Raw genomic sequence first — 27,830 nt, forward strand, 5'->3', positions numbered from 1 at the left:
CTGCTTCTCCCTCTCTCTCCCTCTGTTTGTGCTCTCTCTGTCAAATAAATAAAACCTTAAAAAAAAAAAAGAGAGTTGGCTACTTCATGTGTGGTTTGTTGTATAAATGAAAATGGATCGCTAATACTTTTTTTCTCTTTCTTAGCTGGAGAGATTTACCAGCATGAGAATTAAGAAGGAGAAGGAAAAGCCCAATTCTGCTCATAGAAATTCTTCTGCATCGTATGGGGATGATCCCACAGCACAGTCATTGCAAGATGTTTCAGATGATCAAGTTCTAGTACTCTTTGAACAGATGCTGGTAAGTTTTCCACCCCAAAACATTGCCTTTTTTCTGCAAATGCAATTGTGGACACGGTAGGCACTCTTTTGGGCATGATTCCCCCTTAATTAGCCCTTAATTACACAGAATTTCAGGTTTAACAGAGAACTGTTAACAAAGGGACGAAATATACAAGCACCAGTCTATAAGATAGGAATCAATGAGTTAGGCTTGGACATATCTAACCAGTACCCACCTTGTTAATGTCCTTCTGCACAGCAATATGTTAGCCACAAAGACCTAAGGCGAGTGGACCAATTCATGTGGTAGTGTGGAGACCACCTTTGGGTTAGCCAGTGTAGATAAAGTTTTAAAGCATTCTCAATCAATTTTATATGAAAAGAGACTGAGGCATGGAAAGGCATCATTTGCCCAAGGTCTTCTATTTAGTGGTGAATCTGGAAAGAGAATTCTGATGCTATAATTCCTAGAAGACCTTTAAAGATTGTAGCTGAAGTCAGTTGAGTAGTGAAGTGCACAGGGCCATGACTTAATTTTCTGTCCTCTGTGAAGGGCACTGAGTGAGCAGGACACTCAGCGAATGTGCGGTAGTGCTAAGTCTTGGAAAGTTTTGAGTACATGGTTCTGAGCTTTCCTAAGACCCCTCTATTGCCTGAATAGATGATTTCAGATTCAAACAGAGCGGCAGCCCTAACTTAATTAAAAGCATGGGCTTAAAATTCCTAACACCGAACCTGGTATACAGTAAACACTCAGCCAGAACTATTATTCTTTTTCACTGTAGCTTTCAGTTTGTCTCTCAGTCCAAGTGCTGTAAGAGCCTAAGACCATCTCTTGGGCTTGGATTGCAAATGTACATGTCTTCAGGGCCAGGGAGGCGGCAGGAATAAGTTATGCCAGATAGCGGATGATGAAAGGGAGAAGGGACTGTGGTCAAATGCAGAAGGCCTTTGGGCTTTTCTCTTAGGAAGGCCAGCCACAATTCAGTGCCAGTAGCTTTTGTAGCACTCCAGTTGGAAATGCCCAGCAGTGCCAGATATTTCTGTTTCTCTAAAGAAGCCAGAAATCTTCAATTCTTGAAAAACAGTAATTGTTTAATAGTATCAACTATTACAGACAGCATTCAGATTTCACCAGTTGGGTCATTTTTTAAAAAACTCTTCATTCAGGGCGCCTGGGTGGCTCAGTTGGTTAAGCAATTGCCTTCAGCTCAGGTCATGATCCTGGAGTCCCGGGATCGAGTCCCGCATCGGGCTCCCTGCTCGGCAGGGAGTCTGCTTCTCCCTCTGGCCCTCCCCACCTCATGTGCTCTCCTCTCTCTCTCTCTCATTCTCTCTCTCAAATAAAAAAATCTTAAAAAAAAAAAAAAAAAACCCTTCATTCAAATCACAATTCCAGATAAGGTCCCTTATACTACTGTTCTTTCAAGTTTTATTTCATCACAGGTTTTTGTCCCTCTCTTTTATCCTTGCTTTCACTATAAAAAACTTATGGAGGAAACTGTTTGACCTGTAGAGTTACCCACAATCTGAAATTTGATGATTGCGTCACCTGATCCTAAAAATCTGTATTTTTATATAAAGTCTTCCAGATTTAAAATATTGAGCTAGCCAAGCAAAATGTACTGTGTCTTTGGGTCTGATTCAACCTGAAGGCCCCCACTTTGCAATTTCTGTGTTCAGTTAATCCGTAAAAGGAGAAAAAAAGCACCAGGAATTGAGTCAGAAAAACATCACAGTAGTTTTACTTTGGGAGCAGTGCTTCCTTCTCTCTCTTTTACAGACACACACACAGAGAAGAAATGGAATGTATCCATTTTCCCTCTTCCCTTTCCCCATTTCAAATATTTCGGACTTGCTGGATTAAACTTGTGCTCACCGAGGCAGTGGGCTCAGACACATGGCTATACATGTAATAGGCTCAAGTGGAGCCTTTTCCTCAATACCACACCCAAGTTACATCTGTGGAGGGGCTTTATCACAGGGTTTCTAGTTCTTTCTTCATGGGAAAAGAGTTTGTACAAGGACTGAGTTAACCAGTGATAATGGGTGTTTACAACCTAGAGTGGTGCAGATCTTGTGGGTTTGGATGATGCCAGTCATCAAGAAGAGATTTTTGAGATCATCCCAAGTTCAAAAAACATTATGTGTGCTTTTGTTTCAATAATAAAAAATTTTTCATCTAGCTTGAGTCCATTTTTGTTAGGAAAAACATTGTGTATAAAAGTGTCTGTAGGGGGTGCCTGGTGGCTCAGTCGTTAAGCATCTGCCTTCCGCACAGGTCGTGGTCCCAGGGTCCTGGGATCGAGCCCTGCATCAGGCTCCCTGCTCCTCGGAAAGCCTGCTTCTCCCTCTCCCACTCCCCCTGCTTGTGTTCCCTCTCTCGCTGTCTCTCTCTCTGTCAAATAGATAAATAAAATCTAAAAAAAAAAAAAAGTGTCTGTAGGAATTTATGCTAAAATGTTAACCATTAACATCCCTGAGGAATTTTTATTATCTGTAATAGCTTAAATCTCAAGGGATCAGGAAAACTTACTGATTCAGTAAGCATTTAATGTGTTTAACTCTTGACTGTACTAAGTATTAAACACTGAAAACTTGTAAGAAACTTGATGCAGTTTTGTTTTTATCCTTTTTTTTTTTTTCTCCCCCTACTAGCTGGATATGAACCTGAACGAAGAGAAACAGCAGCCTTTGAGGGAGAAGGACATTATCATCAAGAGGGAGATGGTGTCCCAATACTTACACACCTCTAAGGCTGTGAGTCCTGGGGCAGGTACCCATGCATGGGAGACTCTGCCCTCATCTTGGACCTGTTTGTTTTACCAGTTTTATAGAACATTTTATGTCTACATCAGTCTTATTTTATTTTGTCATATAAGCCTATTCCTCTTTTACTCTCATTCAAATTGCTGTTATTAACATACTTTTTGCCTGATTCAGTCTTCATGAGGTGTGTGTGGAGAATGGGATGGGAAATTCTGAGTCCCAGAGTTGGGTGCTATGTATGTTATGTGTCTGCCTTGATATTCAAAAGGTAATGACTAATGCTAGTCCAATTTATATCTGGGTCCAATGTTGACTAATCTTTGCATATGCTCCCATCTAGGGCATGAGCCAGAAGGAGAGCTCTAGGTCTGCCATGATGTACATTCAAGAGCTGAGGTCAGGCCTGCGGGATATGCCTCTGCTTACCTGCCTGGAGTCCCTTCGTGTCTCCCTCAACAACAACCCTGTCAGGTGAGGATTCTGAGGTGGTAACAACAGTGAGAGCCCAAGGTTAGGATTTGCTGGTGGATATTGAAGATCAGAGGAGCCAGGATGTATGAGAGTTCTGGATTGGGAGTAAAGAGTTGCCAGGGTAGAATTTGTTTGGGTGAATAAATACTGATTTTATTTGATTTGATATTGCATTGTCTCTGTTGATTCCTTACAGCTGGGTGCAAACATTTGGTGCTGAGGGCCTGGCCTCTTTATTGGACATCCTTAAACGACTCCATGATGAGAAAGAGGAGACTCCTGGGTGAGGACTTCCAATTTGACATCTTCCCGGTGACTTGGCTGTTTGCTCTATAGGAGAAAATGGCACTAAAATGAGAAATTGTGGACCAGGAGAATATGCTGTTAGTTGAGAACAGGGTTTGTCTTTGGACAAACTAGAGGATGAGTGATGACAGCAAAGGGAAGAGGAACACAGTGGATAACACAGGCTGTGGACCACATAAGATTGTGGGTCTCCCAGCATAGATTCTTACCCAATCTGGAAGTGGGGTCAGCGTTCATCCACAGCTCCCCTGGGACCTGTTCTGGGTTATATCCCATTCAGAAGTCTCATAATACGCTTGATGAATTTGGGACTAACTTTCTGACAATCTTCAGGGTTGGAATAGTTCTCGGGATATCTTGGACTCTTAGGCTACCTTGAAGTCAACCTAACCCATAGTGACTTTTCTATTGGGAATCTTTCCAAAACAAAACATAGGGCCTATACCTCCTGAATGGACAGGCTTGAAACCTTTGACGTAGTGAGGCAAGCAGTAATAGATGGGATATTATCCTGATCAAATTTAGCACTTAGAAACCTAGAGAGGGGCGCCTGGGTGGCTCAGTCATTAAGCGGCTGCCTTCAGCCCAGGTCATGATCCCAGGGTCCTGGGATCGAGCCCCGCATCGGGTCCTTGCTCCGCGGGGAGTCTGCTTCTCCCTCTCCCACTCCCCCTACTTGTGTTTCCTCTCTCACTGTGTCTCTCTTTGTCAAATAAATAAGTAAATCTTCAAAAAAAAAGAAACCTAGAGGGAGTTAAACAGAAGATTTTAATGTAGTACTAAATTCTTGGATTGCAAGATTAACCAAAGGTCTAATGGTGGTGATCCCTCTCAACTACCTATTTTTGCCAGTGTTTCAGGGCAAATTGCTCTGTGCTAGAATTCACTCAGCTACTAGTTGGGGATGTTCCGAAGACCTGTGTTTACAAGATTGAAAAGTCAAATGGGAGAGGGGTATACAATGAAGGGAATTCACGGAGTATGTCTTCACACAGGAGCTATGATAGCCGTAACAAGCATGAGATCATCCGTTGCTTGAAAGCATTTATGAACAACAAGGTGAGATTTTTCCCATTCTCATTCCAACCCACATCATGACCCCTGTTCTTTCTTTTCTATTGGCAAACTCCAAAAAGGACCTAGGGATATGAAGTTCAGAACTTGTAGCTTTCCCTTTTAATATTACAACTTTCTGATTGCCACATATGTATGTTTCTATGGACCTTTTTTTCCCAGTTCTGATGTCTGTTTCAGAAGGTAGGCTCACTTCCCTTCCTCTTTTTATACTTTGTTTTGCTAATTTTTGAATTTCCTGATCTGTATTTATTGTTTGGGGAAGATTTATTTTATTTTCTGCATGTTCCTACTGTAGAATCAATCTGCCTACCTTCCCTCCTTCCCTCCTTCCTTCCATTTAAACTCAGGGGTCTTAGAGTTGTTTGTTCTGGAGTGCAGATCTGTCTTCCTCATTGTTACAATTTACTCACACCATTGGATGCGAGGGGCATTTAAAAGAAATATAAGAATCAAAGATTTTTATTCCTGAAGACCTAGAATTGTGTTGTATCTAATATAAAATTGTGTTGTATTTATATTCAGCTCCATTTAGCTATGCTGGGAAGAGGTCTACCCCTATATTAGTTTGTTATGGCTACTATAACAAAGTACTACAAATTGTGTATTAAACAACAGAAATTTATTGTCTCACAGTTCTTGGAGGCCCTAAATCCAAGATTAAGGTGTTGGTAGTATTGGGGCCTTCCGAGGGCTGTGAAGGAGAGTATGTTCCATGCCTCTCTCCTGGCTTCTGGTAGCTTGCTGTCTTTGGCATTCTGTGGCTTTTTGATGCCTCACCCCAGTGTCTGCCTTTATGTTCACAAGGTGGTGTTCTTCTGTGCATGTCTGTGTCGACATGTTTCCTTGTTATAGGGACAACAGTCATATTGGATTAAGGGTCTACCCTACTCTAGTATGACCTTGTTGTCACTTAACTAATCACATCTGCCAATGACCCTATTTCCAAATAAGGTCATATTCCAAGGTATTGGGGCTTAGGACTTCAACATAGAATTTAGCAGGGGACACCATTCAACCCATAACCACCCCTACCTTTGTCCTTGGTTAGATGCTGTCATCGTTAAGCCTCCCTTCTCTGTTCTTACCCTGCCAGTTTGGAATCAAAACCATGCTGGAAACAGAAGAAGGTATCCTGCTGCTGGTCAGAGCCATGGATCCGGCTGTTCCCAACATGATGATTGATGCAGCTAAGCTGCTTTCTGCTCTTTGTATCTTACCACAGCCAGAGGACATGTATGTGACTGGGTTATAGCTCTTCTCCATTCTCTTTTTGACCATCTTCCCTAGTCTAGAGGAAAATTGAGTTGCTTGGGTGTCCACTTTATCCTAAATACTAGGTAAGACCAAGGCGTGAACACTGAATCGTAATGTTTAAGGACTGAGGTGTTTGGCGCTGTCCTCAGCGTACTGGAGCTTCTCAGAGGAGTAATCTGCAGAGTGTCTCCTAGAGCTCCGTTAATGTCTGTATCGCCTAGGGCAGGGGTTGCTTTTACTTTGTTTTTTTTTAATTCAGAAGTAACACAACTTTATTTTTTTAATTCAAACAATATAGAAACATATAAAGTAAAATTTAAGTAAATTAAGTAAATCCTTTTCTGCAAAGGCAGCCAGTGTTGATGGCTTGGGTACAATCTTACAGATTTTTTTTCTAGCAGAGACAAATTGTATTTCCTGGATTCTAAGATACTTTCTGTCACTCCAAAAGGTGGAATGTTAGAACTAAGGAAAGATGGCTTATGTGCATAAAACAAATCACATGCATAGGATAGATTTTTATTGCTGTGGAGCGGTTTGGTTTAATAAAAACTAAATCATTACCATGCATTTCTTTTCACCTTTTTTTTTTTTAATTTAACGGTTATCTTGAACATCTTTCTATGTTGGTACTTACAAAGATCTACCTTATCTTTAGTGGCTATTTAACATTCCATAGTATGTATGTCCCATAACATTTGACAATTTCCCCATTGCTAGACTTTTTGGGTAGACATTTTTTTTTTCTTAGCAGATTCTGGCCCCTGCTCTAGGTGATAAGAAGTTTTACTATTACAAATGATGCCATAATGAATGTTTTTGTACATATATTCTTTCACATTTATGCATTTGTGTTGGATAGGTTTTTAGAAGTAAGCCAAATGTTATGTGCATTTAAAACTGATACTGTTATCTACTCCTCCAAAAGTTATAGCAGTTTATACTCCATAGAACAGGTGTTCTAATTTGGTATCCATAGATAGGAGTCTAGGAATGGGTTTTAGGGAATACATTTTTCTGACGAGATTGTCCTTAGCTTTCACCAGATTCTGACCCCAGCCCTAGGTGATGAGGAGAATAATGTTGGAAGTTTGGACAGTTGATAATGTTCTGTTTTCTAACTGATCTGTGCCCCTGTATAATCTACCTATTGTGCCTGTCTGCCAGGGCACCTGGACATTTCTCTCCCTTTCCTTTCTCCTGGGTAGGAATGAAAGGGTTTTGACAGCGATGACAGAAAGAGCTGAGATGGATGAGGTGGAACGCTTCCAGCCATTGTTGGATGGATTAAAAAGTGGAACCTCCATTGCACTCAAGGCAAGTGTATCATCCGAAACTGTGTCCAAGAATAGAATTCAAAATGGAAGGACTTAGGTTCACTTGACCTTGTAATAGAACACATGGAATGGTTCCCAGCTACAGGCATACCTTGGAGATACTGCAGGTTTGCTTCCAGAACACTACAGTATAACCAGTATCTCAATAAAACGAGTTAAATGAATTTTTTGGTTTCCTAGTTTTATGCATGTAAAAGTTATGTTTACTCTATATCATGGTGTGTTAAGTGTGCAATAGCATTATGTCTACAACAACAGTGTACCTATCTTAATTAATTACTTTATTGCTTCAGAATGCTATCATATGAGCTTTCAGCAAGTCATAATCTCTGATCACAGATCACCATAACAAACAATAATGAAAAAGTTGGAAATACTCTGAGGATTACCAAAATACAACACAGAGACAAGAAATGAGCAAGTGCTATTGGAAAATTAGCACTGATAAACTTGCCTGACACAGGGTTGCCACAGACCTTCAATTTGTAAAAAAAAAAAGAAAAGAAAAAAGAATACACTATATAGAGCAGTGTGATAAAGTGAAGTCCAATGAAATGAGTTGTGTCTGTATATGTTTTATATTTCAGGATTTGTTCTGAAGGGAAAATGATTATCCTTCTCTCAAAGAAGGCAGAGAAAGAGCAGCTTTCCTTATTATGAGATGGGGAAAAGGCATGCTATCTATTTATATGCTAGGGAAGCCAAGGCTGAGAACAAAGTCTCCCATCAAATCCTTGGAATCATTTAGACCTCTGAGCTCTCCAGACCTGGGCTCAAATCAAATCTTATTGCTCTACTAGAAAGTTGTTCTTGTAGTTTTGTACTGCATCTTCTACATTACATTTGGGGCCCTCAGCATGCATGTAAAGAGAATGGAATCTTGATCTCTAGGAGTCTACAATGACATGCTGCCGAATTTTCTTACTTTAGGTGGGCTGCCTACAGCTGATCAATGCTCTCATCACACCAGCTGAAGAACTTGACTTTCGAGTGCACATCCGAAGTGAACTGATGCGCTTGGGGCTACATCAAGTGTTGCAGGTGAGATGCAGCTCTTCATTAGGACGGCCACGCCAAGTGCTGCGGGCTTTGACAGCCCCATCATCTTTGGCATAACTTTGGCTCTCAGTTTAAGAACCAGGTTGAAAGGCTTGGGTTTCTAGCCAGCATAGGACACTTCTGGGTTCCCTGACTTGTACTTTTGTCATTGACAGGACCTTCGAGAGATTGAAAATGATGATATGAGAGTGCAACTAAATGTGTTTGATGAGCAAGGAGAAGAAGATTCCTATGACCTAAAGGGACGGCTGGATGACATTCGAATGGAGATGGAATATCCTTTTATGAACTGGGTTCAAGACACATGAGACATTCAGTGTAGATCCCTGTATGGAATGGTGTGGGGTGATGACTCAGAGCAGGGCATCAGCCTGTGTGTCTTCTCAGTAGATGAGGCAGGTATCTTTTGATTGCTGTGGGCTTTTACCTCAGCATGGACCAGAGATCTGAGGGTTCCTATCAAAATGAGTATGGACCTCCTAGAACATGAAATCTTAGCTTACTAAGGTGTAGAGCTGGTCTTTGGAGAATATGCATAAGTCAGGGGTGGGCTTGTAATTTACTTTCTTCTCTGTGTCCCTGAGACTGACAGAGGGAGTAGTTTGGCTCCATACTGCTATTTGACACAAGTGACTGGTGTGCAGTTACCTTTTCACTTCTGTCTACTGCTTCATCTCCAAGCCAAGGACTGAGAATCCTTTATCTCTGTGTATAATACCACCTAACCCACTGGTCCCTTGGCCTAAGGAAGCTTATGGAGCTTAAAGTTTGGGGTAATGTTTACAGGAGAGGCAGCTGTTAGAATAGAAGTGGCATCTTGTGACTTTTGCCAAGAGTAGGGCCATCCACCTGTCAAACATGGTTTCTAAATATATGCTTTCCTTAGCCTCTTCCCCTTTTTTACTGACTTCAGTGATGTCTTCCAGATTCTCTTAAACACAGTAAAGGATTCAAAGGCAGAGCCACACTTTCTGTCCATCCTGCAGCATTTACTCTTGGTCCGAAATGACTATGAGGCCAGGTAAGATGATATACCTGTGAAAAGTATTGAATTTGAGCCTAAGTAGAGAGAGTAAAATCCTTAAATTCAAAGACTGTCTGTAAAGGAAAAAAGAAGAGACAAAGACAAGGATTACAGTTCATTTTTAGTCACAGATACAAAAGGAGTTGTCAGTTGTCCTTTTAATCTGACTGAAAGGCATCCTTATGGAGGAGGTCAGAGTGTATAAGGTAAAATGTCCTTTTTTTGGAGAGGGGAAGTGAGGTGGGGTTAAGATGATAGCAAAGGGAGGTACCTGTTTAAGGTTGTTCCAGGTTGCCTAGAAGTAGAGATTCAGCAGTAGTGCTATCTATCACAGAAAGGATCAAGCCTGAGTTTTAGATGGGAGATGATCAGCACCAGGAGGTAGATGGCAACAGGTTTTGATTATCTGAAGATGATGGGGTAGCTCTCGTAGAATAGCGAGTTTCCTAGCATGGCAGCGTTCTTCTGTTAGTTTTATGAAAAGGTCTTTTTAGGAACACATCTCCTCATGTCGCTCTGTTATCAAAGCAGTTAACTTTTTCTGATCCTGAATGCTTCTGAAAATTATATTTTCGTTTTCCCCTGATAACCTTCTTCTCTTTCTTCCATAGACCGCAGTACTATAAGTTGATTGAAGAATGTATTTCTCAGATAGTTTTGCACAAGAATGGGGCTGATCCTGACTTCAAGTGCCGGCACCTCCAGATTGATATTGAGGGGTTGATTGGTAAGTATATTCTATCTAGCTCCTTAAAACATTGCTCTGCCTTTCATTTTTTATCTTTCTTCCAGTGAAATTTTCAGAGAAGATATCTTTCTAGTCCCTAGGTATTTCCATTTTTGTCTTTAGGTGATAACTAGCTTCTGTGCTAGGGATATACAGACCTTTAGTTTATTGTTACATAAATCTAAAAATTTACCCCTACTCAAACATCACCCCACCGTTTGAAGGGACTTTACCTATTATCTGTGATTCCTGCTGGTCTCAGACATTCTTAAGTACCAGTTGTAGGCACTCTCCAGGCCATCCAGCATGGTGGCCTTACTATATAACAGGCACTCAGAAATTGCATGTTGAACTTAACTGAAAGATTTATTTCTTTGTCTGGAGTAGAAAATTAAGAAGGATAATAAAAATAAGCAAATGGACAAAAGACTGCCCTTTGGTTATATTGAAGGGTGTAGGTAGTGGGAAAGACAAGAGAATTGGGAGCTTCACTTACTGACTTTCTTTTCAGATCAGATGATTGATAAAACAAAGGTGGAGAAATCTGAAGCCAAAGCTACAGAACTGGAAAAAAAGGTGTGTATAAGAGATCAAAAAAATGGAAGGCCTTTCTTTTTTTCTTTTTAAGGATTATGATTTTTTTCTGACATGTGAAACTGTTACCTGTGATATTTTCCAAGCATTCAGCACCCAGTAGCAGTTCCTAGGGGAAACCTTTTGGTATAGGTTTGTCACTGGAGAAACTAATATGGATGTGATCCTGAGGAGTTAGTAGTACGCGGTTCTTGAGCCCCTGGGTAGGGACAGGAATGAAAGATGGACTCTCATGTCTAACAGTGACAGCTCTTACGGTTTGACTGGTATCTCAGGCTCTTACCCCTAGTAGAACAACAGGGACTGGAATATGTCTGAATTCTTTTTTTCTCTTCAGTTGTTAGGACTTCTATTGTGGTCGATAGGGTTTTGCTCCTAGAGGCTGCTGGGATTGTACACCATAGCTGCTCTGGTGTAAATGTCTTAACAATGTGAAATTTCTTTACAAATTTTAGGTTTGTTGTCATTTTGCCTTTTTTTTTTTTTTTTTTTTTTAACAGAGAGTTCAAGTGCGGGGTTGGGGGTGGAGGGGAGCAGCAGAGGGAGAGGAAGAGAATCTTAAGCATACTCTGTGCTGAGCACAGAGCCTGACGTAGGGCTCAATCTCACAATCCTGAGATCATGACCTGAGCTGCAATCAAGAGTCAGATGCTTGACCGACTGAGCCACCCAGGCACCCTATTTGTTATTTGTTTTTTAATCCAAATACGGTTGACATACAATGTTAGATTAGTTTTAGGAGCACAGCATAGTGATTCAGCAACTCTATACATTATGCTGTGCTCTCCATGAGTGTAGCTACCATCTGTCACCACACAACACTATTACAGTACCGTTCACTATATTCCCTGTGCTGTACCTTTCATCCCCGTGACTTACTCCATAACTGGAAGCCTGTACCTTCCACTCCCCCTCGCCCATTTTGCCCATCCCCCACCCCCTTTCCCTCTGGCAAACATCTCTGTGTTCTCTGTATTTATCAGTTCATTTCTGCTTTTTTTGTTCATTTGTTTTGTTTGTTTTTAGAACCCCCCAAATTAGATAGACTGGAAATGATCCCTGGTTCCCTCTACTTTAACGTTGATTTTGAGTTCAGAATTATGGTGGTCTTTTTTTCCCAGGCATTTCCTAGGAAAGTGAGCTCTGTAAAGGATTGGGACAGAACAGTGAATTTGGGAGGATAACACTCTGCTTCTTCCTCTAGAGCTTACTAAGAGCCTAATTCCTTTCTCCTTTAGTTGGACTCAGAGTTAACAGCCCGACATGAGCTACAGGTAGAAATGAAAAAGATGGAGAGCGACTTTGAGCAGAAGCTCCAGGATCTTCAGGGAGAAAAGGATGCATTGAATTCTGAAAAGCAGCAGATTGCCACAGAGAAACAGGACTTGGAAGCAGAGGTGTCTCAGCTCACAGGAGAGGTAATGTTTGAGCAGGGAAGGCAGAGTGATCTCTAAGCCATCGGCAGCTCATGATGGGCCTGTCTTGCAGCAGGAGTCAGTCATCTTACTTCTAGGCAAGGTTTAGCTACCAATAGGTGATCTAGTTAAATGATGCATATTTTAAAAATCATTTACTGTTTTTTGTCTCATTTTGAGGTAACACACAAATAGAAAATTTGGAAAATACGAACAGTATAGAGAGTAAAAGGAGTCACGGTAGTACCCAGAAATAAAACTAAGTCATCTCATAAATTCAGGAGTAAAATCCAAAAAAAGTCTTCATATATTTGCTGATTTTCTCTTACTTTAACTATTTCTGGACAGATGAATGCCCACACTCTCTTTGCAGTTAGTTATTTAAATGATCTGTGATATCTGATAACTTGATCGCTTATGTGCTTATCTCACTAGAATATTTGATTTACTTGAACTTTGCATTTTTTAATTAAAGGGAGATTTTAACATAAAGGTTGAAGTTGCCTTCTTAATGCAAAGCATGCTGAACTAAGAACATGAAGACCTGAATTCTAGTCTTGGCTCTGCCACTAAATATCAGTGTGACTTTAGGTGAATCATTTCATCTGTCTGACTCCTTTCAGTGTCTTCATGTGTAAAAAGAAAACTGGATTAAGTAATTTTTTAGGTCGTTTCCAACCCCAGTGGTCCCTGAAGCGGAGTGAAGAGTACTTCCATTGATGTTGTTCCTCTAGGTTGCCAAGCTGTCCAAGGAACTGGAAGATGCCAAGAAAGAAATGACTTCTCTTTCTGCTGCAGTTACTGCTGTAGCCCCTCCTAGCAGTGCTACTGTTCCCCCCACTCCTGGCACTGTTACTCCACCCCCAGCCCCTCCTTTACCAGGAGAGCTTAGCATACCCACCTCACCTCCTCTTCCTGGAGGTGCTACCATTCCTCCTCCTCCACCACCCCCTCCTTTGCCTGGGAGTGTCCCCCTGCCCCCTCTTTCGCCTGAGGGTGCTGGCATCCCCCCACCCCCTCCTTTGCCTGGGAGTGTTGGCATCCCTGTACCACCCCCTTTGCCTGGGGGTGCTGGCATCCCCCCACCTCCTCCTTTGCCTGGGAGTGCTAGCATCTCCTTACCACCCCCTTTGCCTGGGGGTGCTGGCATCCCCCTACCTCCTCCTCTGCCTGGGGGTGCTGGCATCCCCCCACCTCCTCCTCTGCCTGGGGGTACTGGTATCCCTCCACCCCCTCCTTTGCCTGGGGGTACTGGCATGCCCCCACCCCCTCCTCCCTTGCCTGGAGGAGCAGGAATGCCACCTCCCCCTCCTCCTCTTCCTGGTGGTCCTGGAATCCCTCCACCCCCTCCATTTCCTGGCGGTCCTGGAATTCCTCCACCTCCACCCGGAATGGGTGTGCCTCCACCTCCCCCTTTTGGATTTGGAGTTCCTGCAGCCCCAGTTCTGCCATTTGGATTAACCCCAAAGAAGCTTTATAAGCCAGAGGTGCAACTCCGAAGGCCAAACTGGTCCAAGGTGAGAATTTCTGTCCGTTTTTTCCTCAATAGATATCTTAAGAAGCCAATTTAGTTTCCTACTTTGTATTTTATGCCCTGGTGGGCTTCTGTTTCTTATGGCTAGCATCTGTCTGTCTTCAGGTTGCATTCACGCTTATGTTTACTCAGCGCAAATTAGGCATCTTCTGTGTGCCAGACATCACTTTGGAGAATTCTTTGAGCCCTCTACTCTGCTACAAAACCTAAACATATCCTTAAGTTAATGTTTTTGGATTTTTCTCTGAGGGTATGAGTGCCACAGTAACCCACAGTTTGATAATAGTCATTTCACCAGTCTTCAAGCTGTTGATAATAGTGCTGATCTGAAAGTTGTGGATTTATGGATACACCCTCCTACCTCTTCCCCATAAATGAGGTATAGAGGACATGTGTGCATAGCACAGTATTGTTTCCACTCTGTTCGAGGCCCCTATGATTCTGCTTTGGCCTTCTGCTTCCAGAAACCAAGTTAAAGGAGCTTAAGGATTTACTTACAAAATGAGCAAGTATGTCAGTTAGCCAAATTGATGGGGAGAATATAATGTAGAACAAGGGAAGATGTGAAATACAACCTCAATACTTCTAAAATTAGAGGATGTGAGGTTAGAAGGAGGATAAGTAGCATAAGTGAACCTAGCTCTTGAATGAACTGGGAGCACTATGTCCGGATCCTTCCATGCAGAGCACAGCTCTTGTGTGTCTCCTGTTAGTCTTACTCTAGTAAGTCATTGCTCAGAACCACCACCCACCTCTTCTGCATCTTAGTCAGTTTTCTAGGATGGAAAGTACAGGGCTCCAGTTAGTAACTCTTAACACCCTGCCCGTATCCACAGTTTGTTGCTGAGGACCTGTCTAAGGACTGCTTCTGGACAAAGGTGAAGGAGGACCGCTTTGAGAACAACGAACTTTTCGCCAAACTTACTCTGACCTTTTCTGCCCAGACCAAGAGTGAGTACCTTCCTCTTTCATGCACAGGTCCAGTATAGGACTTAGAGTATCCTTTAAGTGAGTCTCCCATTCCTTTCCCTTCCCTGAGTGAGGGTTGAAGAGAGATGGTTTTTCCCATTCGGAAGAAATTAAGATATTTTTGTATTCTGGGGATGCTGGGGTTGGAAAAGAAAACTGTTGCATTTTGGTATTTTTCTTCCCCAATTTTTTGGCATGTAGGTATTTTTTATCAGTATAACATGTTGGGGATATGAGATTAAGGTGACATGAAGCTCATTATGGGCCCCATTTTGATAATACTCTTGAACGGATTCTGGCACTGTCTTTAAGGTGCCATCCCAGACCTACAAACTTAATAAGGGTTGGGCCAGTCTTTAACAGGTTAGGTGGTTGAGTGACTGTCTACAATAACAACCATGTGTGATTCTTTTTCTTTTCTTCATTTCTTTTCAATATCTGATGCTTTCCTCTTCCTGGCCCTTTGCTCCTCCAGCTTCAAAAGGTAAGAATACAGAAGAGCCTTTTAATTGGGTATCTTGAACATTAGAGAAAAGATGTAACAGATGTAAAGGAATTTCTCTTTAGAAAACTGAGAAGAGATAGGGATTGATTTATCTTCTCTCTCTTTTTTTTTAAGAGTCTAGAAGGACCAGTAGCTGTGATGTTTGACAGCATAGACAGTTGTTTTAAGTTTAAGTCAAAGCTTAGGTGTTCTTTCTTTGGAAGGCAGGGGACACCTTAAGTATTTTAATACCATGACCTTACATTACTGTTGTGTTTTATAGTCTTCCAAGTGCTTTAACACATATTATTTCTTGGACCGGCCAAGAAGCCTTAAGAGATAAGCAGCTTGTGTATTATCTCCATTCTGTAGCATGCTTGAACTGAATATAGGTAACTTGCCCAAGGTCAAATGACCAGATCCAAGGACCTTCTGGTCCTTTTTTTTTTTTTTTTTTTTTTTTAATAAAGTCTTGCTTTTCTTCTTCACCTTCATATCTTCCCCTTTGTTCTGGAAGAGCTGATCTGTTTTGCCCTCTTCTTTCTTCACTTCCTAATTCTTGTGGTTTTGTGCTGCGTTGGGACGGGGCACTTGTAGTTTTTTCCCCCGAGGGATACAGTATTTGAATTTAATGACAATTATAGCCTAATAATTTTGTATTTCCATCTCAGAGCTTTTTTTTTTGTTTCCTTTGAGGTGTATTTTGACCCTAGTGATGAAAATTAAGTGCAACTTTTGAGCATTTCCCCCTCTTCTGTCTGCCCTTCCCCTATCCCCAGTAAATAAGCACTTATTATTTTTTCCTTAAGTGAACTGATGGAAGCAGGCTGCACTTTGTTCTGTTAAGGAGCCTAACACTGCTAGGAGCCCTTGGTGGCCCCTAGTTAGGTGTGTCTATCTGAGAGCATAAGATCGCTGGGCTCCAGCGTGACCTCTTGCCTTTCACTCAGGGCGGAGTGGCCTTGTACTCTAGAAGAACTGTCATCTGCTGAACTAAAGTGCAGCTAAGGGGTTGACTTCCACCTGCTTAGTGAAAAATCCTGTGATAATGATCACTTAGGCTATTCTGGTATATCAGCGACGATTAGTTGACAGAGAAACTCAAAATCAAATGATTTCCTAATTTGTAGGTTCATAGAATCTACCCCTGTGTTGGCCTGTGGCATAAGTCCCGTTCTCTCAGCTGTGCCCTGAGCACCACTGCACCTGCATACCGGCCAGGCGGCTTTCCTCCCACCTTGGCCACCCCCTTCCTCTGTATATTTGTATTACTAGTGATTATAGTGAGGTTTTCTGCACTTTCGTGATTTTCCTTGGCATTTTATTCCCGCTATGAATTGATAGTGTTTTAAAAATCCCCAAGGAAGACCATGTGTCATTTTTTGTCATTTTCAGCAGTGTAACCACACTTTTTAATGCTCCCTTAGCTCTCAGATTCTGCCCTGGAAACTACTTTCTTTTCATTTGAAGGTTTTAACTTTCTACCAGCCTTGGCTTTCCCCCACTCCCCAAATTATTCTTAGAAAACTCTATATCTTAATCTGGAAAAAAAAATGAGTATGACTTAGTTTAGTTTAGTGGAGTATTGATTTTCAGGTAGTAATAATCTGCACTACTAGATTGCTGCTCTTGTGATGAAGGAAATTCCTAGCTAGGCTTTAAAATCTTTAGCTTCAGTTAGCACTTGCAGGTGTTAACTTGGCACTCTGTCTTAATTTCCTCGTTTTTCCATTAGGAAACACTAGGGGATGTGCCCTCGAAAATTACGAAATCATGAGCAGTTTTCTAGACATTCTTAATCTCAGTGATTTAATTTTCCTGTCAAGTATAATCCTGAATATTTACTGTTTACCCAACTCTGAGTGACCCACAGCACTCAGATGCAACAGAACTTCCCTGCTGCTTGTAGCCCTTGCTGTGTCTGTTACTCATTTCCCCCCCAAATAAGACCTCCCTCCCCCTTTTAAAAATTCTTTCCTCTTTGGATTTTTAATGTTTTCCTGACTTTAATGTTGTCTGATTTATTTTTTCCTTCTCTCTTTACCGGCTTGCTTTCTTTTTTAAGATTTTATTTATTTCTTCATCAGAGAGAGAGAGGCAGAGGGAGAAGCAGGCTCCCTGCTGAGCAAGGAGCCCAATGCGGGACTCAATCCCAGGACCCGGGGATCATGACCTGAGCCACCCAGGCACCCTTTTTTTTTTTTAAAGATTTATTTATGTATTGGACAGAGAGAGGGAACACAAGCAGGGGGAGTGGGAGAGGGAGAAGCAGGCTTCCCGCCATGCAGGGAGCCCGATGTGGGTCTCAATCCCAGGACCCTGGGATCATGACCTGAGCCAAAGGCAGATGCCTAATGACTGAGCCACCCACGCGCTGCTCTTTACCAGCTTTCTTTTCCTTTGTTTTAGTCTGTAAATCTGTGGTGCTGCAAGAGGTATTAGAGTGTTGGGGTTTGTTGAATGTGTCTCTTGGGAACAAAATTCTTGCTTTAATACCATTTGCAGGGGCCTCAGGTGGCAGCCAGAAGTGCTCTGTAGGGACCTCATGCCATGTGTAACTCCCACTTTGATCATACTAATTTGCCATTGTCTTTCCTGATGTGGTTTTGAACTACTTCTCTTGGTGCTCAGGCTGGCAAACTTAGTGCAGACTTCCCAATAGCCCCCTTGCTCACAACAAGCCAGAAACACTTCAGTAAAAAAGGCTTTGGGGTTCTTAAAGTCTTTATCAGGTAAGGAAATTCAGGCTCTAGCAACTTCAGAGGTGAGCGCTCAGAGGACCCACATCTCCTCAGTATGAAAGCAAGGTTGCTTTTGCTTCTGGTACTTTAAACATGTCCAGTATAAAATTTCAGAAGATTTTTATCCTTAATCCTGTTTTTCAAGTAGGTAACCAGTTTCAGTTTCCAAGTCTCTTATTCAGTCTTAATATTGATGATATAAATGATAGATGAATACTCATTACCACTCCATGAATATTCTGTCCTTCAGATAAAGAATTAGAGACACAGCTTGAATAACTTTTCCTAGGCTGTATAGTAAGTGCCAGAGCCAGGATTCAGACTCTGGAGTGTGTGACTCCAAAGTCCTTTCTCTAGCCCTCTGCTTCCCAGAAGCATATGTGCCTGTCCTAAGAACTTCTGGGAGCTTAGATCCAGACAAAAGATGAAAGAAGGGGATATGCTGGCTTTTGCAACCACTTCATTCATTCAGGCACTTCTCTTTCAGTCCTTGAACTGGCAGTGACTCTTAGTACAAAAAAGGAACAGCAGATTAGGAAAAGTAGGTGAAATGCTGGATATTTAGGGTTGAGGAAGAGGAAATATGTTCTGATTGTAGTACATTCAACTGTAGCAAAACGAACCCAGTTGGAGAAAAAAGGCCTGCTTATCTAGTATAGTGGAAGTTCTCCTTAGATGATTTCAGGGCAATAGTTGCCAGACTTGATGAGGAAGTTATTTGGACAGGAGGTTTTCATAATGCTGCATTATTTCCTCTCTCACTTGCTAAACGCAAGTTTCTGTTATTTGTTAGACATGATGGATTCCCCTTATATTTTACTGATAGCCAAAACTTCCTGTATATCTACTCCAGGAATGGACATTAGAGGGAACACCCACCTTACTCTTCACATCTGCCTCCTCTAGTCACAGTTCTCCAGCCACTGCGTCATTATGGTTCAGGAAGGTGTGAGCCTTTTTAATAAGAGAAGGGCCCAGAGAGAGGAACCAGTCTTCCTATGTATACTACAGGTTCTCTTACACATTTTTCTCTCTTAAGGATTAGTCTTTTGTTTTTGAACTCTTGACTTCCTATAAATCACAGATTTACTCCATCAATTTATTCCTAGTCAGGGAATATTATGAATTCAGACCTGATAGGCAGTACTATAAAACTTGGGGGTCCTTTTCACTTTCTCACCATCCTTATGGTGATCAGCAAGGAGTCTTTTATCATAGTCTCTTTGTTGACTCTCTCTCTTGAATTCCTTAGGAACATGCTTAGTAGTTAAACTAATTTTTTTTTCATCCTTTTCTGGGGAGCATTTTCATCACTGGTGATTGAGGTCATTATTTGTATGAATAAAATAACTAGTTTTTCATTCAGCTTTTCTTCTAACTCTGACTCTCTTGTTGATGACATGATCTCATGAAAAATAGTACCTCTTAAAACTGTGTGGGAAATGATAACTGTTGTACTAAGTACAGTGGCATTTTCCTTTTTAGGTTTATTCATTCCAAAAACCTTTTGCACTCATAAGATCCACAAGTTACCCTCAGTAGGTGTGCATTGGTCAATATGTAGTGTTAGACCCTCTCCCTGTTTAAGTATGAGGTGCATTGTGGGAACTGTGAGTATCAGAACAGTTCTCCAAGTGATTTTCAGCAGTAACTTAGAACTCTGGCTAAAAAGTAAGATCTTGAGCAGGAGCTAAGAATTTCATAAATAATAACCATATTCTAGTTAGGATTTGACTGTGCGTCAAGATCCCAAGGTTTGTGCTCTTGTCCCATAAGTCAGAACTGTTGGCAACAACCATCTGTTGCTCTCCCAGAGCTTTGTTGGTTCAGGCTTCAAGAGGAGCCTGTGGTGGGGAAGCAATCCCTTCTTTCCCCCTAGATTGAAGGGTCTTTTTTCTTTTCCCTGTGATCCTCTTTTGTCCACTAGGTGGCACTCCTTCAGTTGGATCTTTATCAGGAAGTGTACAAGTGAATCTTTACAGTTTCTGCAACTTTAACCCCTTGAAACAAGATTTTGTTAGAGCTCAACATGCTCCACCTTACTCAGTGAGTCTCTTGACAGAAAGATGTCTGTTCCATCAGTTCCTTAATCTTCTCAAGTGTATAGGATAAGGACTTGTGCTATTCAAGTGAATATTTGTTAGGATTGTTGTCTTTTAATTACTAATAGTCTTGGGTTCTGAGTAGGATCAGACTATTAGTGCAAAGTGTTTGGGAAGTTCCATTATATCAGATGGTACTTCCTTGTGATTTAAAAAACTTAAATCCGTGGCACCTGAATTTGCTCAGTCAGTTAAGTGTCCGACTTCTTGATTTCAGCTCAGGTCATGATCTCAGGGTCGTGAGATTGAGCCCTGTGTCAGACTCCGTGCCCAGCGTGGGCCTTGCTTAAGATTCTCTCTTGGGGCACCTGGGTGGCTCGGTCATTAAGCATCTGCCTTCGGCTCAGGTCATGATCCCAGAGTACTGGGATCGAGCCCCACATCAGGCTCCCTGCTCAGCGGAAGGCGGGCTTCTCCCTCTCCCACTCCTCCTGCTTGTGTTCCCTCTCTCACTGTGTGTGTCTCTCTCTCTCTGTCTCTCAAATAAATCTTTTTTTTTTTTTAATTCTCTTTTCCTCTCCCTCTGCCCACCCCCCCAATCTCCTGCTTGCACGAGTGCACATGCGCACTCTCTCTCTCTCTCTCAAAAAAATAAAAGACCTAAATCTGCTCCTATCACCTGGGGTTATGAGGAGCCCTGTGTATTTGGATTGTCCTTTCCCCCTCATCAGGGGTATAAAAAATAACCTACCCCCCCCCACAAACACACCCATCTCTAATCCCAACCTTTCCATCACTATTTGCCTCGAATTCATTGGATCTAATATTAGCTTATTTATCTTGGTTCATATTACTTCCTGTAGGGAGCCCCAGACTTCCAGGTCACCCTCGTATCCCATACTCGAATCCCCATAAAGCTCTTTCTATCTCCTAATCAGTCTCCCCCTCTGATCCTCCCTGAGTTGGTTCAGGCTTCAAGAGGAGCCTGTGGTGGGGAAGCAATCCCTTCTTTCCCCCGAGATTGAAGGGTCTTTTTTTTTTCCCTGTGATCCTCTTCTTTGTGACCTCTGGAATTCATGTTCCATTACTAGAAAAATCTCCTCTGACATCAATTTCACCTTGTTGATCTAAAAGAGACTTGGCTTTCCCTCAACACTGCTTTCCTTCTTGCCCTCGAGTGCGGTGGGATTTTTTCGCCCATAAACCTCATCCCAATGAACTGGGACCCAGAGATGGTGAAGATGTCCTCTTTGTTGTTTATTGCCACTTTCAGATCATTCCACCTTTCTCTTTGCTAAAACCCCGTAATTTTGTATCTCATGACATCAAATGACATCACCCAGTTCCTCTCTTAGTGCCAATCATCTACTGACATCCCGAGCTACTCCTTATTCCTTAGCCAAGTTAGCTGTGGCCGCTCTTGGCGGTACTCCATGACCACTTCCACCTTAGTTCTTAGCAATTTCTACACGAGAGGGTCATAATCCTACCAATATGCTGGCTTCACAGTTCCTTGAATTGTTCTTTTCCAGTGATTTTGTCTTCTCCCTTACCTTACCCATTCAACTGCAGCCTTTCTCCAATCTTAACTTCATGCCACCCATGTTCTAGCTTTTTACGTTTCTCTCTTTAGGACCCTGACTGCCTTAGTCCTCCAGCCCCACTGAGACATCCAGTCCATTTGTCCTACCACCTTTCACTGTGTTTCTGCTCCTTGATGACTTCACTCTCCTCCTCAGCTAAAATTCTGTGGTTAATCATGATAATCACTCTCTTCAGTGTTTTCCCCTTCCATTACTTCTCTCTGATTTCATCATAATTGATGGGCAAAAAAACGACAGTCTTTCTGCACCCTGCACAGGTAGCTGTGCAAGTGAACGTGGCTGAAAAAAACAACAAACACCTGGTCCTCCTGGATAGACTTTCTCCACTTGGCTTTCAGGACAGCAGACGCTGTTACTTATTCTCCTACCTCACTGGCCGTTCTTGATTCTGGCTCCCATCTGCTCAGTTTGCATTGTGACATGCCCCTCGATCCTGCCAGGCAATCTGATATTAAACATTACATGTCTGTTCAGCTTCCCATTCTCCTAAATTATTATTTCACTTTTTCTGTCTTCAAAGACCCAACTCTTCCTTCATCTTCATTCTCAGTTGAGCATGTCTTCCTCCTACTTCACTGAGAAAACTGAAGCCATTGGAAAAGGCACTTCTGTGGACTTCCACCATTACTGTACCCACTCTCTATTTTCCTCTCTCTTACCATGGTCCTGTTTAAGCCAGTTCCTGTACTTCATTTCAACAAATGCATAGAGTACATTAAAAATATAAAATTAAAAAATCTCCCTCTCCTTGCCTGGAGTGACCATGGTTAACATACCTTTCACCTGCATATGTATTATTCTAATAAAGGAATGAACGAAATCCTTTTCTTTGTGTGGAAATGTGGGAAATTTTCATAGAACCTTACTGGAAATTTAAGGGGCAGGGGAATAAAGATAAAATGACAGAAATATGAGAGTATACACATATTTTTAATGTAATCTTTGTGATTCCATGTGGTAGATATACATTCTGCATTTTGCTTAACACGATTCAGCACCTCTTGCTATCGTAACATAGAGATGTACCTCATTTCTAATGGATAGTTAGTACTTTTTTTTTAAAGATTTATTTATTGTAGAGAGAGAAAGAGTGAGCACAGTTGTGGGGAGAGCAGAAGAAGATGGAGAGAGAGAATCTCAAGCAGACTCCCTGCTGAGTGCAGAGCCCCATGTGGGGCTTGATCCCAGGACCCTGAGATCATGACCTGAGCTGAAATCAAGAATCAGATGGTTAACCGACTGAGCCACCTAGGCACCCCTCTGATGGATAGTTGTATTTTTTCAAATGCAATGTAAATGTATACAGTTGATCCCTTACTGAGAAGTTACCATTTTTATATTATAAGCAGTGCTGCAGGAAGAATCATATTTATCTCTGTATTCTTGCATTTCTGCATAATGAATTCTTAAAAATAAAATTTTGGGGCCCCTATTGCTGGGTATAGGATTGTACCAATTTGCCCTTCCATCAAAAATAAGAAATTGTAGGGTGCCTGGATAGCTCAGGTGGTTAAGCATCTGCCTTTGGCTCAGGTTGTGATCTCCGGGTCCTGGGATCAAGACGGGCTCCCTGCTCAGGGAGGGAGTCTGCTTCTCCTTCTCCCTCTGCCACTCTCTTGCTTTCTCTCTCTCTGTCAAATAAATAAATAAAATCTTTAAAAAAAATTACTTATTGTAACATCTGATAGGGGAAACTGATACCTTGTTTTAATCTGACCATTAATGAGATTGCACCAGAATTTTCCATCATGCCTTGACTTTTTCCTCATCTATAAAATGAGACAGATTTACCTAAAGATGCTCTTAGTTTGAAACTTCTGGTCTTGTTATGTTTTTTTTCTTTGTTTTGCTTGCATAAGCTGTCTTGGTGTTACCTGTTTATCAGCTGAAACTCTTCTGTTTTGATTGTTTGCTAAACAATTCTTGTAATGTTTTCTTTGTTTTGGTCTGAATTTCATTCTTTTTCCCTGCACTGAGGTCAGGCATTAGAAATTGCTGCTTGTTTACAACTAGTGTTTGGGGGTAGAGCTACACTGATGCAAAACTGTAAAACTTTTGCATGAAGGTTGCTGGTTTAGTTTCCACAGAAGACTTACTGGTGGAGATTTAGGAAGGGTGTCATCAGATAAGATAATTAAACTTTAATTCTTTCTAAACTGAGGAATTTGATAGTATCTGCAGTGTGCACTTTCTCCTTTTCACCACCAGATGGCACATGGATCTCTTCTGTTTTAGATGTGTCATTGTTACGTCTGGGAATGATGCAGTCACGTTAGAGAGAGACAACCTCTGTTGGTTTCAAATACCAACTGCATGTTATGCTGCCCTCTATCTGTCAGGAAATTCATTTGGAGGACTGATCAGTGAAATTATGACAGGAAGCTGTAGCTTGCTGTTTTCCAAAAGGGTCCCCCCCTTGCAGCTAGTATCTTTAATAGGAGCAACATTTGTATTTTTTGGAGGGCACAGAGGCTGGAAAATGTTTTCCTTTTTGTTTTAGTCTGATAACTTCATGAAAGCATAGCCTTCCTTTTAAAGTGCTTAAAGAGAAAATTGTTTTTTACCAGCTTGGTAGTTCATTATATACATATTTGTAACCCCATGATATACATATTCCTAATCCCATCTCTGTCTCTACTGAATAGCTCCTTGAAGCACATAATAGAACTCCCTGCTGATGATAAACACATAACTTCCCAGAGACCATATACTGAATTCGTTTCCTTGGAGGGAATTGCCCGACCTACCTTGGGTAGAGTTTGCTGGTGCAAAAAGGTTTTTACTGTCAACCCTTTTGTATCATTTGTTAACTCCTAACTATCCCAAGATAATCCCTGTTTTAGAGCCTCTTTCTAACTATGCAAACTTCAGTGTGTGCCTGTAGTACTCTTCTTGACATACATAGACTGAAACTGTATCTTTTAAGCCCATGGTACCATCCAGCATTATCTGCAGATTTCAGATTTGATATCTGATAAAATGACTTTTAAGTGGCCTTGTCTGCCAAGGCCAGTTAACTTCAGCCAAACAGTTAAGGGTGTCAGTATTGTATAAATTTCTGTCATCTTGAAGTCAGTCCCTACACTTACATGTCTGTTTCTGTCAGCAATTCCCAACTTTGGTGTGTGTAAGGATTACATAAGGAGCTTGTTAAAGGTATAAATTCTTGGGCTGTTCGTCCAGAGTCGAAGTTGCAGGGAGTGTAGGAAGAGAGGTTTTCTAATAAGTACCTCATGTAAGTTTGTGGTAGGTACAGTAACCTGGCTTGATCCACGGCTTCCGTTTTTATTTCTTTTTCCATTTTCTGCTCACTGTCTTCCTCCTCTCTGCCATGGTCTGGAAGCTGCTCTGCTTTATCTCGTGATAACGTTTTGATGTCTTTCTGAGAGTAGGCATTGGATAAGTATTATCCTTATTTTTATGGAGATCCTACAGGATCAGTTAGTGGGCAGTCTGACATTTTCTATTGACTGCTAACATTTTGGAGGCTCTACTTCAGGGGCACTTGTTTTTACAAAATTCTTCTCTTGCCATCTTCTTGGCCAGGTCTTGTTAGGCATCTTCGAAGGATGTTCTGAAGAGGTTCTCTGGAGTCTGTGAAGTAGCTGGGAACCACTTAGAGACTGATGAGGCTGGAAAGGATGGGTGGAGGGCAGATGATGGGAGATCTCTCGGGCTGTACAACAAAGATGGAGTTGTGTGAGATCAGGATGTCCAAATCATGATGAAGGGGCTTCAGCTGTGCAGATGTAACTCTTGTTCTTGTTCAGTTAGTCCCTCACCATGTGGAGTAGGGATCAGAGATGTATGGAGGAGGAGAAATGGGATGTCTAGGCAATGTCAAGAGCAGAGCTGGGCTTTGGGATAAGCAGGAGAGTGGGTGATCCAATGCTCTCAGGCTGCTACTTACTGGAGCCCAAAGCAGCTGCCTCAGGGGAACAGCACTATTCTCAGCATCCCTTATATGCTTCAGGAATTGTTGGATTTGAACTTACTTTTCTGTAAATATGGGAGCATGTCTCCACCACAAGGTGATTCCTCTGGGCTTTTTGCTTCTCTGTTACCTGTTTTTCTGCATAGGTAATCTAGGTAGTTGAAAAGTCAAGATGGTATAAAGAACGCTTATTGCTACCCTATGGGTTAACCATCCCAGCGCTCCCCCCGACCCTTAGAGGTCATTGTGTTTGTTTCTTGATTATGCTTTTAATGTTTTGTTTTGTTTTTAAGATTTTATTTATTTATTTATTTGAGAGAAAGAGAGAGAGAGCACAAGCGGGTGGAGGGGCAGAGGAAGAGGGAAAAGCAGGCTCCCCGTGGAGCAGGGAGCCCGATGCAGGGCTCGATCCCAGGACCCCAGGATCATGACCTGAGCCGAAGGCAGATGCTTTAACTGACTGAGCCACCCAGGCGCCCCGCTTTTAATGTTTTTTTTTTTTAAAAACGCAATTGTAAGCAAATACCAATAGAGATTCGTATCCTCCCTCCCCTTACCAAAGGTAACATACTATCTGTATTGTTCTGTACCTTCTGTGTCATGGGGATTTTTCATATCAGTACATAGAGATCTTCCTCATTAAAAAAAATCCTAAATTTTTCAATAAGCATGCATCGCTTTTCTAAGGAAGACTAGGATGAAACCAAAACTATGGTAATGAAATAATGTCCCTTTTTTGAAACGCTAGCTGCAGCAACTTAGCATGCCTGTGTATCCTCTTGTTCTCCCTGTTTTCCCTGCAAACTCTCTTATGTAATAAATGATTGAATACACCAACTCTAAATGTATGGCAATTCCTACTGGAGCCTTCCAGCCATCGTGGTGTTGAGAAGAGAGACTTGAAATGTTCTGCTCTGGGCCCTTCTGGACATCTGGCCTGCTTCTGGAGCATTATATTCCCAAGCGGGAGCAGAGGTTTGTATCACTAGCATAGGGATGCTACTTCATAGAGGGATATGGTCTTCAAAGGCAAGGGGTGACCTACCTCATTTTTTTCTTGCTTCTCAGTTCTTGTTCTGGAGATAATTGCTGTAGAACTTAGTACACTGTAACTGTTGTAGAATTCCGGCACCTCAACTTCAGAGCATTTTCGAAGAGTGCTGAGGATAGAGTGTTAGGCAGGAAAAGCAGGATACTATTATGTACAACCCTCATGGCAATTGTGTTTTACAGAAAAAGTGCAGAGGTAAAAGATTGGAAGGGAATATACCAGAATACTCTAACAGAATTTGTTACGGTGCTAGATTTCTTTTCCTTCAGTTTCTCTATAATGTGGTTGTCTTACTGTTGTTTGTTTTGTTTTTTTTTTTAGATTTTTATTTATTTATTTGACAGAGCCAGACAGCACAAGCAAGGGGAATGGCAGAGGGAGAGGGAGAAGCAGATTCCCCACTGAGCAGGGAGCCTTACCTGGGGCTTGATCCCAGGACTCTGGGATCATGACCTGAACTGAAGGCAGACACTTAACTGACTAAGCCGTCCAGGTGCCCCTGTCATTTTATTTTTTTAATGGGAAGAACAAAAGGCTAAGAAGAAAGTTTGCCATTGGCCAGAATGCTTTAAAAAGGGGTTTTTAGAGAAGTGCTTGCACCTAAAAAATGAATGTTTACAAAGCAGAATGCTAATATCCAGTGCTAGAGAGCAGGGAACAGCATCTGTACTTCACTCCTCGTAATGATCCTAGCCTGCTTGTCTTTGAAAAATCAGATTCCAATTTAAAAAGCTATTTGTTCTTCTCTCAGCATCCTTGGGTGAAGGAACCCCAGTTATACAAGAGAAGGACTTTGGTAACCCTATGTATGCAATGTGGGATGGAATCTTTCCTTCCTGATCCTATGGTAATCCCAACTCTGTTCTTAGAGTCAGTGATTGTTCCTTTCGTTATTTATTTGATTAGAATATAAGATATGTGTGTGTTTAAATTTCCTCTTGGAAAGAAAAACTGCTGAAATCCTTCAAAGAAGAGTGACTCGCTTTTCCTCACCCTCTTTTCCTCTTCTGCTTGCATTCTTCTTTTCAGCCACGGGGTGTGCGCAGTTGAGCTATTTTGGCTCAGGTTCCAGATTGTGAGGTCAGAAACTAGGGATTGGAGGAGAGTATCAGGTGACTTTCAGTAACAGGATGACGATCCTGCCCTCATCCCCACC

At 41.8% G+C, this 27,830-nt stretch overlaps 1 protein-coding gene and 1 long non-coding RNA gene across 4 annotated transcripts in view; one reads left to right on the forward strand and one right to left on the reverse strand.

Annotated features, from left to right (window-relative positions):
• The window catches only part of DIAPH1 (diaphanous related formin 1), a 108,217-nt gene that overhangs the window by 27,676 nt on the left and 52,711 nt on the right, over window positions 1–27,830 (forward strand). For all 3 annotated transcript variants that reach the window (XM_073905545.1, XM_025852279.2, XM_025852283.2), the window contains 15 exons: window positions 146–301; window positions 2,941–3,042; window positions 3,392–3,522; window positions 3,719–3,805; window positions 4,824–4,887; window positions 5,999–6,138; window positions 7,368–7,476; window positions 8,427–8,537; window positions 8,711–8,829; window positions 9,460–9,576; window positions 10,191–10,306; window positions 10,818–10,882; window positions 12,139–12,318; window positions 13,050–13,832; window positions 14,686–14,800. In XM_073905545.1, the coding sequence (XP_073761646.1) occupies window positions 146–301; window positions 2,941–3,042; window positions 3,392–3,522; window positions 3,719–3,805; window positions 4,824–4,887; window positions 5,999–6,138; window positions 7,368–7,476; window positions 8,427–8,537; window positions 8,711–8,829; window positions 9,460–9,576; window positions 10,191–10,306; window positions 10,818–10,882; window positions 12,139–12,318; window positions 13,050–13,832; window positions 14,686–14,800 (2,395 nt within the window). The remainder of the gene's footprint in view (window positions 1–145; window positions 302–2,940; window positions 3,043–3,391; window positions 3,523–3,718; window positions 3,806–4,823; window positions 4,888–5,998; window positions 6,139–7,367; window positions 7,477–8,426; window positions 8,538–8,710; window positions 8,830–9,459; window positions 9,577–10,190; window positions 10,307–10,817; window positions 10,883–12,138; window positions 12,319–13,049; window positions 13,833–14,685; window positions 14,801–27,830) is intronic.
• On the reverse strand, window positions 3,731–27,693 carry LOC141374908 (uncharacterized). Its single transcript, XR_012382112.1, has 3 exons — window positions 27,658–27,693; window positions 26,669–26,783; window positions 3,731–3,852 (listed from the first exon to the last, which is right to left on the reverse strand). It is a non-coding gene; the product is annotated as an uncharacterized lncRNA (long non-coding RNA).

This window comes from Callorhinus ursinus, unplaced genomic scaffold (assembly GCF_003265705.2).
Source record: "Callorhinus ursinus isolate GAN/ISIS: 27379988/994484 unplaced genomic scaffold, GSC_fseal_2.0 scaffold23, whole genome shotgun sequence".
NCBI lineage: Eukaryota > Metazoa > Chordata > Mammalia > Carnivora > Otariidae > Callorhinus > Callorhinus ursinus.